The sequence below is a fragment of the Embiotoca jacksoni genome, unplaced genomic scaffold, assembly GCF_022577435.1.
Source record: "Embiotoca jacksoni isolate LCO1_2020_lvr unplaced genomic scaffold, fEmbJac1.0.p SCAF_9, whole genome shotgun sequence".
NCBI lineage: Eukaryota > Metazoa > Chordata > Actinopteri > Embiotocidae > Embiotoca > Embiotoca jacksoni.
Window position 1 is genome coordinate 19,026,308 of NW_027185447.1, and position 17,111 is coordinate 19,043,418.

The window sequence follows — 17,111 nt, forward strand, 5'->3', positions numbered from 1 at the left end:
ATAATCTATTAAAAATACTGGATTCAAAATCCCGAAATTAAAAGTAATAATTCTTCAGGAAAATGGCTCCTGTGAGAGGTAGTCTATGGTATTATTATATTATTAAAATACTGATGCTTTAATGTGAATATGTAAGACGCATTTAATTGTTGCAGCACGTCCAGGTGAAGCTGTTTTAACGACTTAATGTAGTTGGGTAGTTTCGTCCTGTGGTTCCCAACCTATGGGTCTGGCCCCACCGAAGGGTCACAAAATAGATTTTTGGGAGCCCATAAAGGATGAATGGAGAGAAAGAAATTGCATAAAGTTCTAATTGACAAGTTTGTTTCCATTTTTCTATAATATTTTAGTTTTTGTAAAATATTTACCTTTTTTGAGCCTCAAACAGAGAATTTTAGAGGAATTAAAGGTCTCTTTGGTGGAAAAGCTAACAAATGAGCCCTCTGAAGTGAGACAGTTCACTGTAAAACATCACAAATTAAAAAGGTTTTATTCTCAATCTTTTACAAACAATTAATCTGCATGTAACTATAGCTGACAGATAATGGAGTAAAATGTACACTTCTTTAATGAAATTTATAAAGAAGCACAAAATGGAAAGTAAAACTCAAGTGAAGCATTTTTTGATGTCTGAGAAATGAATAAACTTTACAATTAACTCAAAATTGTACTTGAGTATCACCACTCGGTTCACAGCTAAACATTTGTATATATTTGCACCTAAAATTCTCCAGTTCAATACTCAGTTCACACCGACAGGCACGCAATCCAGATAACTTGTTAAATGAATAATCTTTTGTCTCATCGTCACCTCGAGGTACAGCAGCTGAGCCTCTTCTGCCTTCTCAACTTCAGCTATTCGGTTTCTATTCTGCTTCACTTTACCACGATTCTCTGAAAGTCTGGAGCTCTGGGTTCCTCTTTCTCGGCTGCTTCCCGGTCTTGGCTCAAACATCTGCTGCACATCAGCTGAGCCAACTCCTCTGGTGACTGGAGCTCAGGCTGTCGCTTCTGCCAACGGGAAACACTCGTTACACTTTTAGCTTGCCAGTGCTCTCCTGGAGGTACCGATCCTCTCGCTACTGTATATCCGTGTCCTAGAAAAACTAAAACTTCAACACATTACCAACTTCAGCTGCTGTTTGCTGTGGGGAAAACAAATGATTAATAAAACGGTCACAAATTACTGCTCAAACACTTTGAGCAAATCAAATGACATATTTAGGAGTCTGGTTTATCATCTATAAAACAAGAAAAATTTAGGATATTTATGGATATAAATATATTATTTATCAAATATATATAATTATATATATAATTATAATATATAATTATATTATCACAAAATATGACAAAAAAAACAAGACCCGAGCTAATGAAAATGTACTAAAATTTAATCATTCATAAAAGCTGGAAAATCATCTGTGACAGGGTAACACAAGAAGCAATATTAGAGTTGGTTTAGTACAATATATTTTCAGCCTCAAGACACAAATCAGAACGCGCCATTCCCCCCCCCCATCAGTCTATAAAATACTAATTTCCTTAGCTTTATTATGCAAAAATGGAAGTAGAATATATTATGGGAAATATGGAAGGCTTGCAGCTCTCAATATAAAACAAAGTCACTTAGGAAAGATGTTATCTCATCATTACACATCCTTGTAAGTAGGAGCGAGTAACTTATGGACAATGATGCATCTTCATTGACACAGTTAGTGCAGAAATGTACGAGAAGACCAACATTTCACATGGATTCCTTTGCAAATGTATTGTCACAATATGCCAAAGATTGATGTTACTTTTGATAAAACATTTTAGTTCCCATTTATGGATTTAAAACCATGGTCTCCTCTTTTACATCGATATTTCCAAAAGAAAGACACCTTGGAAGAAAAAAAAAAAAAAAAAAAAAAAAAAAAAGTTGTCATCAGGCTGACGATACAAAAGAACAGGTGGATTTCTTTGCCATTAAAAAGCAGAAAAGAGTATCTTGAGAATATGTGCCGTCTCCTGCCATTTTGCGAGTGGTGAAGTTTCTGTCAGCCTTTTACAAAATGCTCTGGAGAGGACCTGGAATGCTGGCACGATCCACTGGGAAACAGTTAATCATTACAAGTTTCTGCAAGGGAGAAGAAAAAAAAAAAAAAATACAGTCAGTGCATTTAATTAAAAACTGTGTAGGACACGAGGTGTAAGTGGGGAAAGTAGGAGTTTCAGTTTAGAGCAGAAGTCAGCAGGCGGTTCTTTCCATCAGGTGCCACTTAAAGGCTCCGGTGCTTTTATATTCATCAATACATTTTAACTGTGGACGCTCTGAAGCTCAACAATCATTTCCTCTTCTCTACCTGTTGTGCTGCTCTGCATGTTTCATAAAGAATTACCGAACACACTGAATCGATAGAGAATGGAAATCCTTGCAGACGAGACAGGAAGTTGTCACGTTAAAACCCTCCACCTGTGTCCTCTGTCCATACGGAGACATTTCATGTGGAAGTGCTGCTTGACCAGGTTTTGTTTTCGTTGCAGTCAACTCTTAATGAGTTTTGCCGCCTTGCTAGAACTATTAAATAAAAGTACTGGGGAAATTTTTTTTATTCGTGTGCCTGTTGTAACAATAAAAACTCAAAACGTGTTCAAATCTGTTTCAAGAATTCATGCCTGGGAGATGAAGAACACAGCTATCAAGATTACAGAATAAACCATCAGTTGCTAAAGTAGCTCGCTGAGAGTATTGCTTCCTCCAAGGTGACGCAAACGTCCTGAACAAAAAGTACGAGACGACGGGTGGACAAGTCCTACAGTTCGTCTTAAAACAACAATCTGATTACCATTTAAAAGATTCACAGTGATTATTCCTCCTGTTCACTCTGGCCAATAAAAGAAAATCCAATGTTAATCTGAAGCTAATCTGAGGCGTCAGCAGTCTGGGTTCTGCCGGGTTGAGACTACACAATGTTCGTGTCTGACAAGATGGTCACGGTGTCCAGTTAGGTAATTATAGTCATCAATTCTTGCCGAGACACATTAAAGACTAAACTTCTTCGGCCAGTGATCAATCATAGCTTGGATGTCATTGAGAAGGAGGAGCCGGGGACAAGCTACCAAAAGCAGGAAAGTAAACAAACAATGGTGTTCGATGCGGTACGAATGACACCGGCTGCTTTCTGTTTGGAAAAGCTTCTGGGTTGGACTATTTTAATATCAATATCACGTCGATTAAAGCTGCAATTAGACAAACCGACATGATATCTTCCAAAGTTATAACCTTTTTTTTCTTTTTTTTTTTTAGAATAAATGTAAAAGGAAATCTTTGTACTAAAAGGACTCTTTGGACGACACCTATAAAGACTGTGGATTTTGTTTGCTGGTTACTTACAACAGAAGTGCATTAGGAACAGCTTCCTGAAGTCAGTATGAACAGGAGGACCGACGGCACAAACCAAACCCCGTCAACACCTGAAGGTTGTTTATGAAAGATTTGGTGATGCTGTTCTTTAAACAAAGCGTGCCGCGATGTTGTCCGATTATTATTTCTACCTTCTTTGGTTTCAGACTTCTATCACAGGGAACATAAAGTCTGCTTTAATAGATGCGAAAGCTTCATTATCATGCTGCTGCGTTCGAGTCACCAGAGGTTGATTTTTTATAACAAAGCGAGGAGAATATATTAAAAAAAAAAAAAAAAAAAAAAAAAAAAACCTGATTTACATTTACAAACCAGTGAAACCACCGACAAACACACTGTAGCCTGATTTGGGAAGCGGTGGGTGGTAATCTAGTCTAGTGCAGTAAATCTGTTCTGGAAAATGGGCCAGAACATGCACGGGTATTTATAATGGAGAAAAAAAATTGCCAGTTACACACCTCAAGCAGCAGGTGGCGCTACAACATTCAATAAACATTATAAAAAAAATCCTCTCTGATCACATGGAAAGGTGGAGCCTTGAAATGTATATTCACATGTCGAGGGTTTTCAGGAGAGATTTCCTTCAAAAGAATAAACCTCCCTTTCATCAGTGAACATTAAAACAGAGGAATGTGTGACAAACTGGCTCAAGGCAAAGAGACATGAGAGGGCTTTAATTTATTCTCTTCCCTTCCAAAAGATTTTCCTCTTCCACCTACAGAGATGCTTTCATAGTCGTCGGTGTTTTCAAAAATGGAATCTCCATTACCCCGAGTTCCATCCAGGTACTTTTACACCTCGGTGTTCTTTTGCCGTGAGAATTACTGAAATCAACTTAATAATGATCGCAAAAGAACCTCTAAACGTTCAGCGACAACCCAGAACTCGGCGAGCAGCAGGAGCCCTGCAAATGTGTGGAAAAGATTTTGTTCCGACACCCACTCACCTGGCCTGGAGCTACCGTGGGAGGGCATTTTAGAGCAGTGTGCAACTTGACTTCTTTTTTGTCTTCTTCTTTTCCATCGGCGTTTTTCTGTTGATCTGTCGCACCAGATCATAGAAAATCTACAACACAAGAGAAAGCAACACTCTCAACATATTTTGCTTCTTTCTTAGCAGCGAGCGCGTTATGGGAAGTATGGAAAGACTAAATATAAACCAGTCACGAAGGAAAGATGTTATCAGTGCAAGTTTTTGCCGACACTCTTAAAGCAGAAAGGCCTGAGATGGTGGAGGTTTCACATGATGTCTTTTAGTCACTGCTCTATCCATCTAAACATCATCAACAACAACAACAACAACGCCTCTGAGGATGACATAAGTTGAGATCATAACACTTTTCATTTCATATCTTCAAGAAATTATATGTTAAGTTTTGGATCTCTTCAGTAAGAAGTTAGACTTGTGTGAGATGCCTTTTTGTAAATCTTAATTGAGACAACGTTTTAGTGTTTGACTGATAAAAATGTGGAAATATTTATAGACGAGAGATTAAAATGGATCAAGACTGGGATCATTTTATACAAAAGGTGAAACTGCCAGTCGTGTAGTTTTACACTAACTTAACTTCTCCGTGTTTCATTGTTGGGTTTTGTGTCTTTTAAAAGGCCAGATTAGCTTCGGGTATAAACACTGTGGTGGGTGACATTGGTTCATGCTACAGTTGTTCCTATAAACAACAAATAAATACACGGTACGTGCTGTATGTGGCATTGGTACTTACCTCATTAACATTGATCTTTGATTTAGCTGAAGTCTCTAAAAAGGCACAGTTGTTCCACTGCCGGGCCAGATTCTGACCCTGCTCCTTGCCGACCACACGCTCGTCCTCCAGGTCGCACTTGTTCCCCACCAGGATCATGGGAACCTGACCGATTGGTAGAAATGACAAAGCGTTTAAGCTTCAATATATAGCAGAAGGGTTTCCAAGCAACAGTAAGAACATGAAAAAGGTTTTTTTTTGTGTGTGTGTGTGTGTGCCAAAAACCACAAATCAAATGAGAATACATTTTTCATTATGTGTAATAAGAAATCGGCCTATTAGCTCAGGGTGTATAATAATCCATTAGTGCCAGTGATCTGGTAATGGCTGTGGTCAGGATAAGACAACTCAAACTGTGTGTTTCAGGCTGTTTAATGAATATTACCATCATTGACCCGACTCTGTGTTTGAGGAGAGTTTCAGTTTTGAATTGTGACGGGTAAAAGAGGAGCAGACTGGTGGCTTTGAATGGAAAATGCATGATCAATAACACTGATTAAACCCCGTATTGACAGATTTGAATTCATCCAGAGTGAAACTTTTTCTGTTCACGGGGGCAGTAAACTCTAATACCAGTTTCTACTTTCATATAAGGCATCTGGGCGCACAGTATGTCCAGCGTCTGGTTTATTCTGATGAGACAAGTTATTATGAAATTGTAGAAAGTTTGTGAACGGGAATCCTGTCGATGTCTTAATTAGTTCATCATTTGCTCGGGGGGGAAAGTTATAAAAACATTTTTTTTTATAAAAAATAAATAAATTTAAAAAAATCAACACGATATTTACATCCTCGGGTACAAGTTCACATAAATATTGATGAGTAAAAATATTTTAGCAAAGCGAGAGCTTAACCAAAAGAGACACAGACCCGTCAAGCAACCTGCTATGAATAAATAAAGACACACTCAGCATGATGCTAATTCAAGAGATGAGACGAAGACTGAAAGCGGCAGATAGCGACGAACAACAGCTCTGACATTTCCAACCTGCCCTCCTCCCCCTCCCTCCCCCCCAACCCCCTCCCCCTCTCCCGCAGCGCTGCCTCTAATGAGGGAGTGACGAGCTGGAGAGGTGACCCCGGCAGATTATGGAGAGAAACCCCACGACTTATCACCGAAGACCAAATCTCTGCAGACCGAGGAGGTGCCTCGAGAATTACGAGAGCGAGGGACACAAAACAAAACATTTATAAGCCGTTTTATGACTCACGCATACAACATAATCTACCGACATCCTGCTAATGTCCGATGAAAACATGCGTCGTCAAATCTGTTGATTGAGAATTATATTAAATGAGAAATTGGGTCCTTCTTTGATGAATTTATGTTTTAATATGCATATTGTGTACTTTTGTCATATTTCTTTTTACGAGCTGGTGCGTATGCATCTCTTATGTAACATTTTCAAATATATGTATGTAGTTCAGAGTTTTATGGGATATCGTCCCCCCCCCCTCCGGGTTTGTGCCAATCAACGGGCCCGATGTTAGCTTCAAGTTTGCTCTGTCATGATTAAGTTGATAAAATATGTTAAAATTGCAATTTTTATCTGACTAATTGAAGCCTTTAAGTTATTGTTCAAGCAAAAATGGAAAACATGTTTCTGTTTTTCCAAGAAAAAAAACTGCTGAATCTAAGAAACAACTAATAGAAAATATACTCAGCAGATCGATCTATAACACAAATAATAAGCCGCAGTCCAACTTCTTCATATTAACTCAGACAAAAGTAATGATCTGAGGATATGTGGTTTTCAGAGGACAGCAATGACATGAAAAAGCACTGTTTTCTTAGGGGAAATTATAAATTGATACTTTTTTTTTTATTTTATTACTTATACTGATTGCCAATAAAGACTGTAATATTTTTTTAAATGTGATACTACCATGTTTCATACTTCCCCCATGCTCCAAGATAAAGTGTTAAAATAGAGTAACACTCACATCCTCTGTGTCCTTTACTCGCAGGATCTGTTCCCGGAGGTCCTGTAGGTCATTAAACGTAGACTGCGCTGTGATGGAGTACACCAAAGCGAAGCCTTGGCCGTTCTTCATGTACAGATCCCTCATAGCTGTGAACTGTTCCTGCAGAGCGACAACACACAGACGCCATCAGTAGTCTGTTTTATTTTGTTTTTCTCCCCCCCCGTTTTCCTCCAACCAACACCGACGTTTCACCGGACTTACTGTTCCAGCCGTGTCCAGGATCTCAAGCATACACTGCTGCCCATCAACCTCAACTTGCTGTTGGAGAAGAAACACACAGGAAACGTCTGAATAAGCTGAGTGAAGGCATTTATATAGCAAACGATTGGTCTTCATTTGAAATTGTTCAGGGAATCGTATGAAGTGTTTAACGTGACCACACCTTTCTGTAGGAGTCTTCTATTGTGGGGTCATATTTCTCCACAAATATGCCTTGCACAAATTGGACTGTCTGGAGAGGACAAAAGAAGAGAAAGAGAACTTCAACACGGGATTTCATTACTAATCAAAAACATACACCTTGTAGTTTATAAAGCAGCCAGACTAAAAGGCACAGCGCCGACTATTTCATCCAAAATCACGTCCCAAAATAAAAAACGACACCCAATTGGGAGATTTGAGTATTATGACTCATCATCAAGATTCATCTGACTTAAAGACAGTTAAATTCCTTAGAAAGAATCATTTATATTCTTTAAGTTAAAGCTAGAATTTATCTACAATGTTTTATGTTTCACAATAATTGGCCTCTTCATTTAAAGAACACTTTCAGTTACCCATCTAACACTGATGTAGTCCAATGCAGCGACTCCACAATGAACGCTGCCTTCCCGAAGCTTTCGATTTGGTTTTAGAGGCCTTGATTCAACTTTATGGTCATTTTGAAGTTTGTAATTTGCGGTGCTGCTGGATTGTAGCGCGTTATAAAGAGTTCTTTAATAATTAACCTTCCCTCACTGTTATAAAATACAAGAAACACCTCTCAGTTGAGAGCTGAACCATTTCACTGCTCCACAAACAACCTCCTCCAAAAGACAAATCAACACCTCTCTGAAACGCCGTCAACAACCCGAACGTTATAACCGTTTTGAAGGGAGGATTCACTGCACGACTGCGGTTGTTACACTACATTAACTGCTGGGTGTACGTAATGAACGGGCAAATGTGTGTCTGTAAAAATACTATATAACCACATCAATAACACTGGTTTACTTTATACTTGTAATGAGTGTATCGACTCTTGTTTTAATCACTTGGCAGCAGCTATACTCACCAGTGCGGATTTTCCCACGCCTCCTGATCCCAGCACCACTAGCTTGTACTCACGCATGGTGGGCAACTTCACTGGACAGCACAAGAGTCTGTGAAAGAACAGAAGAAGGATGATGAAGTGAGACAAAGCATCATTGTGAAATTTTCAGCTACAGAAAAAGAAAAACAGAAAGACCGTAACAAGATTTAACTTTTTCCAAATTACCCCTTGCAGAGGTACGTTTCATTTAACTGCCTGAAATGATCCTCGTCTATAATTCAAACATTGCATCAATAATTCACTTGAATCAAGGCAGAGTGGTTATTACTGTGGCAGATCAAAATCTGGACAACCCCCCCCCCCCCAAAAAAAAAAAAAAAAAAAAAAAACACAAAAAAAACCACCCACATTGTATATTAAGTTGTGGATCTATTGACTGAGCTGATGTCAGTGTGAACACCCTGTTAGTACCGTATCTACAACAACGAGGGGTCACTGTTGACTTCAGCGGATTGAAACCTCACTCCTCTGCCAAAAAATTAGCTCTGTTTCCCACCCACTACCAGGGGACTTCAGTTGTCATGATGATATGGGCGTCGCTTCTTAAAAAAAATAAAACACACAAAAAAAAACAACCAAGAAAAGCTGTAGAAAATCATCGACTGTTTCCTTAACTCCGAGCATACAAACCAGCGTTTCATATTAAAGGATTATAAAATTGCATCTCTAACACAAACGAGTTGAATTTGACCTGGAGGCGCACCGTGGAGCCGAGGACTCGAAGAAGTGTAACGGATACTGATAATGTCAGTGCAGGCGGTCGGGAAGAGTTCTAGTGCCACAAATAACTTCATCTCATTACAACAGAGAAGAGAAAAGGCCACGGAGAATGACCCATCATCAACTCCATCAGCCTGACACACTTTAGACAGCGCACATGGCCTAGAAAACATTGGCAGCGAGAGGAACTGTCACAGGCAGGAAAATGTTAAGGACGGGACACCCACATTTTCTCTTAAATCATCCCGTGAATGTCACATTTTAATCATCAGACCCCATCATTATTGTGAGTGTCATATGAAGCATGTCAGATTATTTCAGAGAAAGCTGAGACATTTTCATTAAGGCAAATTTTTGTGATAATGACAGAAAAAACCAAAAAAAATGACATAAAACCATTTACTGCCGTACAATAGGACACGCAGTGAAAAGTTTTAAAGTAGTGCTTTAGAGAAGCGCGTTTTAAATGGCATTCTGAAATGCAAATGTCATGTTCATTTGATGTATAAATGTCAAAGAGGGGGTGATGCACAGCAAAATCTCATTTCGGAAACCTCTTTGAATCTACTAATTATACGAGGTCTGTGGGACCTTTTGTCAAATGTTGAGACAAACAATACAAAAAACACTCTGTCACACTCGACCGGCATTTGCAATTCTAACGACGACGTATGAAGCACCACCAGAAACCCACAGTGTGAGACGGGCACATGAGGCACTCTACAAAGAGCCATTGTAATGACCCTCCTCTACTCAAGTAGACCATACACACAGAAAACAGAGATCACAGGGTGCCTGCATGACCACTGCACTGAAATCATTACTGGGGCGAGTGGGTGCAGCTAGAGTTGATATACGCCTAATGAATGTTGTTGGCCTAAAAAAAAAAAAAAAAAAAAAAAAAAAAAAAAAAATCAACATTAAGGCAAATCAAACCGTGCTTCGAATGTAAATTTATGTGGGTGTCACAGAAGTTGCTTCAAAGCTTTAACATCAGATAAGAAACCCGAGCCTTCCTCTGACTCGAGGTGAGCCTGGACTCAAACAGCGGACGCATGGTGAATTTTAGCCGGCTTCGGTAATGAAAGGGCCTCCTCGTTGGTGCCAACAGCGTATGAATTCACACTTTACTATCAAGAAGTAAATATCGAAACAGCTCAACCTACTGTGTACACGGCTGCTGCAGATGACAACTCCCTCTACATCTGTGGTTGGCGGGGGGTGGGGGGGGAGGGAGGGAGTGGGAGCCGACAGATCCTCAGGTACGCCGACGTCAGCGGGAAAGTGCCGAGAGGTGGTTGGGAGCCAGAAAGCACGGCGACACCGAACTGTTCAGACAGGAAGCGCACCCCTAAATTAAACCAATTCAAGATTAATGTCAGCACTACATAAGCGGTCCGCCACAAACTGGATCTATTTATTACGAAAGGTTGCTTCTTTGTTTAGAAAAAGACCGACGGGGGAAAAAAAACAAATAATTTGTCCAATTTTTTTTTTTTACAACAATAAAACAGACAATGAGAATTATTCAAACGTATCGTGTACACGGTGAGCCGCTAATACTTTACAGGGACGACGTTTTATTAAAAGGTAGAGCAGTATATGTCCGGATATTTCATGGCCGTGTGATACGAGATCAGATATCGTCTTAAGATTTAAATATTATAATATTGTGATGTGGCTTCGGTGTTTTCTTTTTCTGGTTTTAAAAGGACGCATTAAAGTAAAGTGATGTCATTTTTAGGACTGCTGTCGTTTTCCTTCACCCACAAGATGATGACATCCACATTACGGATGATTATTGGTCAACAATCTCGATGTAAATATTTTTTTTTTTAAAAAGCACCAATAGTCTCACCTGCAATACCAATATCCAGGTATTTGGTCCAAAAAAAAATGTTAATTTTGTACATTTTGCCCATCCCTACTTTTTTTTATTATTATTATTTATTGCCAATTTAAGAAAAGGTGAGTTTTCACATTACATAACCAACTAATTTCTTCAAATTACCTGTTGCTGATAAAACCAGAACTACGTGTATTTAAAAAAAACAACAACAACAACAATAATCATAGTTTGTGTTGACGACTCGTCTCAGAAAGTCTCGGATTAAGTGTCAAAAGGCAGAAAATGGGACAATTTATTTTTATTTTTTTTAAACAAAACATATTTCTCGTAAAAAAAAAAAATTTAAAAAAAGTTTGTCTTGTTAAAGTATAACTCTGCGTGATAAAACACATTAGTGCCATTTGATGGTAAATAAAAGATGAACTTGCATCCGTGACAACTTATAACGTAGTTTAGTTTCGAAAGTAAAGGGTGTGGTTATTAGTTTCCCCCGATGACCCAGACCGACACCCGTAACACCGTTAAAAAAAATTTAAAAGCCAGTCAAACTCGGCTTTTTATCGTTTTTTTTTTTATATCATCGGTTCAAAGTTTTAAAACTCTTTAAAAAAATAATTAAAAAAAAATAAAAATAAAATTAGCATTGAGCTATCACACGCTAGCCGACGTTAGCCTGGAAAACAACCGCGCGTCAACTAAACGTCAGCTCGGCGGTGGAAACACAAACCGAGCTCACGGTTTAACGTCGGCTCTTCTTCGGTTAAATAAAAAATAAAAAATAAAAAATAAAAATAAAACTCTTGTTTTAACCGGTCAACGCAGCAAACACCGGGAGGAGGAGGAGGGGGAGGGAGGAGGGGGGGCTAATAAGGTAGCTATCCAGTTAGCATTACTCTTTTAAAAAAAATCTCGTTTTGCGTTTCTTTTGGAGGTTTAAAGTCAGATTTACGTGAGCTGCCGCACACGTGAAGATAAACGGGATCTATAACTTGACGTTGAATTGAGTTTAAACCGTTTTGTTTTGCGCCGACAACTCGTTAAGTTAGTCATTAGCCGACGTTAGCTTCTCAGCTAAGCTATTTTAACCCTTCAATTATTTCACAAACAGCGGAGCCAGAAGTCACGTTTCTTTTTTGGGGGGGGGCGTCTCGCTGAAGACAAATTAAGGGAAGTAATTATCAGACTAACGAGGCCGCAAACTGGATAATTAGCTTATTAAATGAGTGTTTTTTTGTTGTTGTTGCTGCTCTGGGGGTGAAAAAGCTTAACGAGACACTTACCGTGTTCCGCTGTGTGCGCTCAATGAGACCGGAGATGTCCGGAAGAGTCGGGACGGCGCGGTGTGATTGGACGAGGCTCGGCCAATCACAGCGATCCAGGTTATACGGCACAATTAAAAAAAAAATAATAATTTTTTTTTTTTTTTATTTTTTTTTTTTAAACTCCCTTCAAAACACACCGCTTTATTCTCGTCGGTGATCCTCATCAGGGGGGTTTTGGAGGAGGCAACTTTACCTCTGCTGCTCGAGTAAGTGCAGTACACACGTATGTAAGAGTACTAATACCACACACTTGACTCATATAGATATATAATGTACTGTATATACTGTGCATTTTATATTTCATATTTTTTTACTGCTATTTACTGCTATTTTATTGCTTTTCTATTATTCTATTCTATTCTATTCTATTATTTTATTCTATTATTTCTATTATTATCTTATTGCTCCTGTATGCTGCTGCAGCGAAAAAAAAATTTCCCCTCGGGTATTAATAAAGTAAATACCTACCTACCTACCTACCATACCTACCTAAAAAAAAAATACTTCATTACAAGTAGAAATATATTCTTTTCCGCTATCCTCACAAGGTGCGGAGGTACAAGTGAGTATTAATACCAGACACTGACTGTAAAAGTACTCCATTACAGTCTAAAGGTTATCATGGTTCATTAATAATCAACACCAGGGCTGAGGAAGTGGACACCTTTTATAATGCTTGTTTTGTGCAACCAAAAGTCCAAATTTAACAATTGTGGATGACAAATTTAAATAGTTAAAAATATAAAAGCTTGCAATTCCTCACAGTAAAGAAGCTGGAGCTATGCAGTATTTGTTGAAAAAAATGAATCCTTGTTTCACTTTATTTAGTTTGTAGAAATCTTGATTTTTGTAGAGCAGTCAGATAAATGTAAAAAGTCTTCTGAAATATTGTGTAATGTAAAAAAATAAAGTGCCAGGAAAAGAAAATAGTAGTCGTGAAATAATAGTACAAGGGCCTCAAATTTGTAAGTAAATGGTCGACACGACTGGTTTGTTATTGCAGTTACTGGCAGAGTGGACTAGTTTTTATTGCGTTGTTTCAGGAAGAATATTCCATTTCATACTGTTATAAAAAAGATGTAGACGTAAAGTACAGCAGAGTGATGTTGTCAGTGTGCACCAGCTGGTTAATAATCCTCACAGCACTGATGTCAACAGGAAACTGGAAGCATGTTTCTTTTATAAAGCTGCTGTGGAGGAGGAGGGACTCACATCTTATAGCCTACTTAAATAAAGGAATCAAAACAACGTTAATCTGAAAACGTCCTCTATCATTGATAAATTCACTTACATCTATTCAACACAACTTTGATACTATTTTCATCCCGCATGTAGTGTGTGAAAGACAGAGAACCACAGACGCCCGGGAAAATACGATTTACAGGAGCTCAGAGAGAACCGTACATTTCATACTAAAATAACAATGATGAGTTTATGTGATACTGAAATGAATGAAACATATTTACTGATTTCTATGTAGAATCAGAGCCACGCCAGGAAAAACAAAATTAGCCAGCAGAGGAGAAACCTTTATGTCTGTATGAAGATATTCAGATTTTCCCTGTTAACATTGTGGGAAAAGTTCATGTTCCTGTTCATGGAGCTCGGAGTTTACCAGTGCAGCACATTTTAACAAGATAATTCAAAGTACTTCACGTAAAACACGAGAGGCATAAAGACAAAACGTAAAAGCCATATGAGACAAAAGATTTTAAAAAGCATTAAAATAGGAATTCATAGAGTTTGAATTTACAGTGCTGTGTAAGATATAAGTCATTGTTCAATCTAATAAAAGACAAATGGCTAACAGAAAAGTCTTCAGCCTTGATTTAAAAGAAGTGAGAGTTGCAGGCGACCGTCAGTCTTCGTGAGTTTGTTTTTGAGACATGTGGATTGTAAAAGCTGAACGCTGCTTCTCCAGGTTGAAGTTTTTTGACTTAAAGTGGCACAGCTGCTCTGAGAGCGGATGTTTGGCAGGTGAGTTTTTGAGGAGACGTTTGAAGCTGAATCCAATAACAAATGCTTTGATGTGTATGATACGTAAAGATGTGATCTAAAAGTCCAGGTATGTTCTTGTGTTTCCTCATGTTGAGGTGTTAGATTTGCAAAGACAGGGGATTCATTACCTCTGATAGCTGCAGTCCTGTTTCTCCATTCAGATAAATGTTATTCGAAGCATCATGTTGGTTCTGTTCCTGTTTTTTTTTTTTTTTTTTTAACGTTTGGATGCCGATCACATGATGTCACTCCCTCGTCGCTGGAGGGATCAGCTACATACAACACGTGCGTGTAACACGTGATGTGACCTTTTGGTGCAGACTCACTTTAAGCTGAAATACGCGCAATAAGAACTGTTTCCTTTCCGAGACATATCCTTCTGATAAAGCTGTGCATATTTAACTTTGGACCATATGACAGATTGGTCCTGCCAGGTTTTTATTGGTTTTAGTGCTCAGGGCGTCTGATAATCGACGTATTATTGAGAGTTGAGTCCGTGAAGCCTTTCTGTCTCTTTACTCACCTGAGAGGTTCATATGTAAACAATGCAGCCACTTCAGGGCCTCATGCGGGAAGTACAAAGTATGTATGAGTCATAGTTTTTATCTTTTGACTTCAGGCCCACTTGCACTCAGTTTATTCATGTATCATCTTTTTTATATATATATATATATATATATATATATATATATCATGGAGGTGTTGGTCTAGACTGAAACATTGATTGGATTGCTATTCATTTTTTTTTTTGGACATTCATGGTATCCAGAGGGTGAATTTTTATATAATTGCTGACTCCTTTCTTCTAGCGTTACCAGCAGGTCAAATTTATTTCAATTCGTCCCATTAAATACATCCAGCATATCAACTTTGATGTATCAGCTTTAAATATGAGCAAAAAAAAAATGGTTTTCAGACAATGAATCCAAATTCTGATCTTTTGGTATTTGAGTGACATTTTGTCTGCGTCAGAATGAACCTAACTTTTCAAATATGCTCCACCGTCTGAGCGACATTATCAATTTGTCCAAATGTGTCACAAAACCTGACAAGGCGAAAGCCAAAGGAAAAGGACCACCTTATGTAGTGGAGCCGGGCCAGGTGAGCCGAGTCTCCATGACAACCCCAAATAAGCTGCCCTGGCGATTGAACCATCAACCTTTGAATGAAGTGGGCAACTTGTTCTACTCTATGGTGGACATGATGAACATTATTCCTGCTAAACATTAATATCACAGCTCAGAGCAGCCGGAGACTCTTGGGCCTGCTCATAATATTCTCACTGTTTTCATCTCTTCACTCGACTGGTTAGCTAACATTGTTTTTTTTTTTTTAAATTTATGTAGGCGTGTCGCATTTTTGCTGGATGTTTCCTTTGGTTAATCGTCCACTTTATATTTAGATATTTCATTGTGCCTCTGTGACAAAGGCCCCACATGAAAGAGGCAGGAGACGCCCAGCTGGTCAGGATCCGGCGACTGGACGGATCAGATGAGTTTCTGCACATCTTCCTCATTACACCGGCTAAATATGGATTCATGTCAGAGAAAGAGGCTGCATGACTTATGACTGCAAATATCATTTGATGCGCTGCATGCTGAGGACGGCGACGCCGGGTTACTCAGACAAAATGTTCCCCGTCTTTATTAAAGCAAACACATTAAAAAGTGATTACCACAGTCATAAACAAAGAAGCAATAAACGACCGGACAAGAATTAGATTGTCATTAAAGTAGAAAGAAATTAGATGCGGACGGCTCATGTTGTTGTTTCAACTCGGCATTGATCACTTTTGTTACACTAAGTGTGCACTTTGGGGGAAATATTTTCAATTTTGTCTTATCTAACATATTTATTTTTAATTATACATAAAATCAAACACTACTTTATTACTCAGTTTTCAGGGCTGTTGCTACTCAGTCTTATTGGATTTCAGGGATCTCAGGATGTTACATACTTAAGACTGATTTCTTATTGTAATATTGGGCTTCATGAATGACATTAATTTGACAAACAAACTGCAGATCATCTGAAATAGAAACACATCTTCATTTATTTTCAGTTCAACGAGGTTGAGGTCAAACAGGCACCGGACATAATCAGAAATATAATGCACTCAAATTTGGTTCTAACTCGCTTCATGAGTCGACCAGTTTGCTCACATTTAAAAAAAAAAAGACTTTTTGGAAAATCCGTCCAATTCATTTGATCGCTGCCTTCATCATGCTGTCTGAACAAAGTCCAACACGTTCTCCCTGTATAGTTTCTCCCTCCACCTTCTCTTGATGTCTGCCAGTCTGCTTTAGTTTGGATAAAAGAAAGGAGGACAGGTCTGACGTAGGAGGACGAGGAGGAGGAGGAGAAACCTGCCAGCAGTTTCCACCTTCAGCCTTTTCAAAAGAGAGAGCAGGTGTTTTATTGCTTTTGTCTTTTTTTAACATGCTGCTGGATTTAACGGAGCTTTGTGTGTGTGTGACAGCTCAGCTTCAGAAATCTATCATTTTATTACCATGAGGAGTAAATCTCTGGCAGGGAGGCCTTTAAATGAGGATAAATCACGGGGTCTGACAGCAGGTTGGAAAGGAACTAAAAAAAAAAAAAAAATGTCTCACTTTATTTCTCAGTGGGTTCTTCAGATTCTTTGGGCCTCAAGATTGTTTTTGAATAATCTTCTTTTAATAAACCAAAACACGGCTGGAGAGTCACCTGCTCTCTGGATTTCCAGCTGCACATTCCTCAACAGATTGTTACAC

The 17,111-nt window shown here is 38.6% G+C and overlaps 1 protein-coding gene across 2 annotated transcripts; it reads right to left on the reverse strand.

Annotated features, from left to right (window-relative positions):
- Positions 1-1,373: 1,373 nt before the first annotated feature.
- On the reverse strand, positions 1,374-12,363 carry rap1aa (RAP1A, member of RAS oncogene family a). Of its 2 annotated transcripts, XM_069140145.1 has the most exons (9): positions 12,319-12,363; positions 10,356-10,540; positions 8,431-8,518; positions 7,540-7,608; positions 7,359-7,415; positions 7,116-7,256; positions 5,133-5,276; positions 4,356-4,474; positions 1,374-2,122 (listed from the first exon to the last, which is right to left on the reverse strand). In XM_069140145.1, the coding sequence occupies exons 3-8, from the start codon at positions 8,485-8,487 to the stop codon at positions 4,385-4,387; spliced, it is 558 nt and encodes a 185-aa protein (XP_068996246.1). In that variant the 5' UTR covers positions 8,488-8,518; positions 10,356-10,540; positions 12,319-12,363; the 3' UTR covers positions 1,374-2,122; positions 4,356-4,384. The 2 variants fall into 2 exon arrangements, with proteins under 2 accessions (XP_068996246.1, XP_068996245.1); XM_069140144.1 differs by lacking the exon at positions 12,319-12,363 and having other exon boundaries at positions 10,356-11,162.
- Between the last annotated feature and the right edge of the window lie 4,748 nt (positions 12,364-17,111).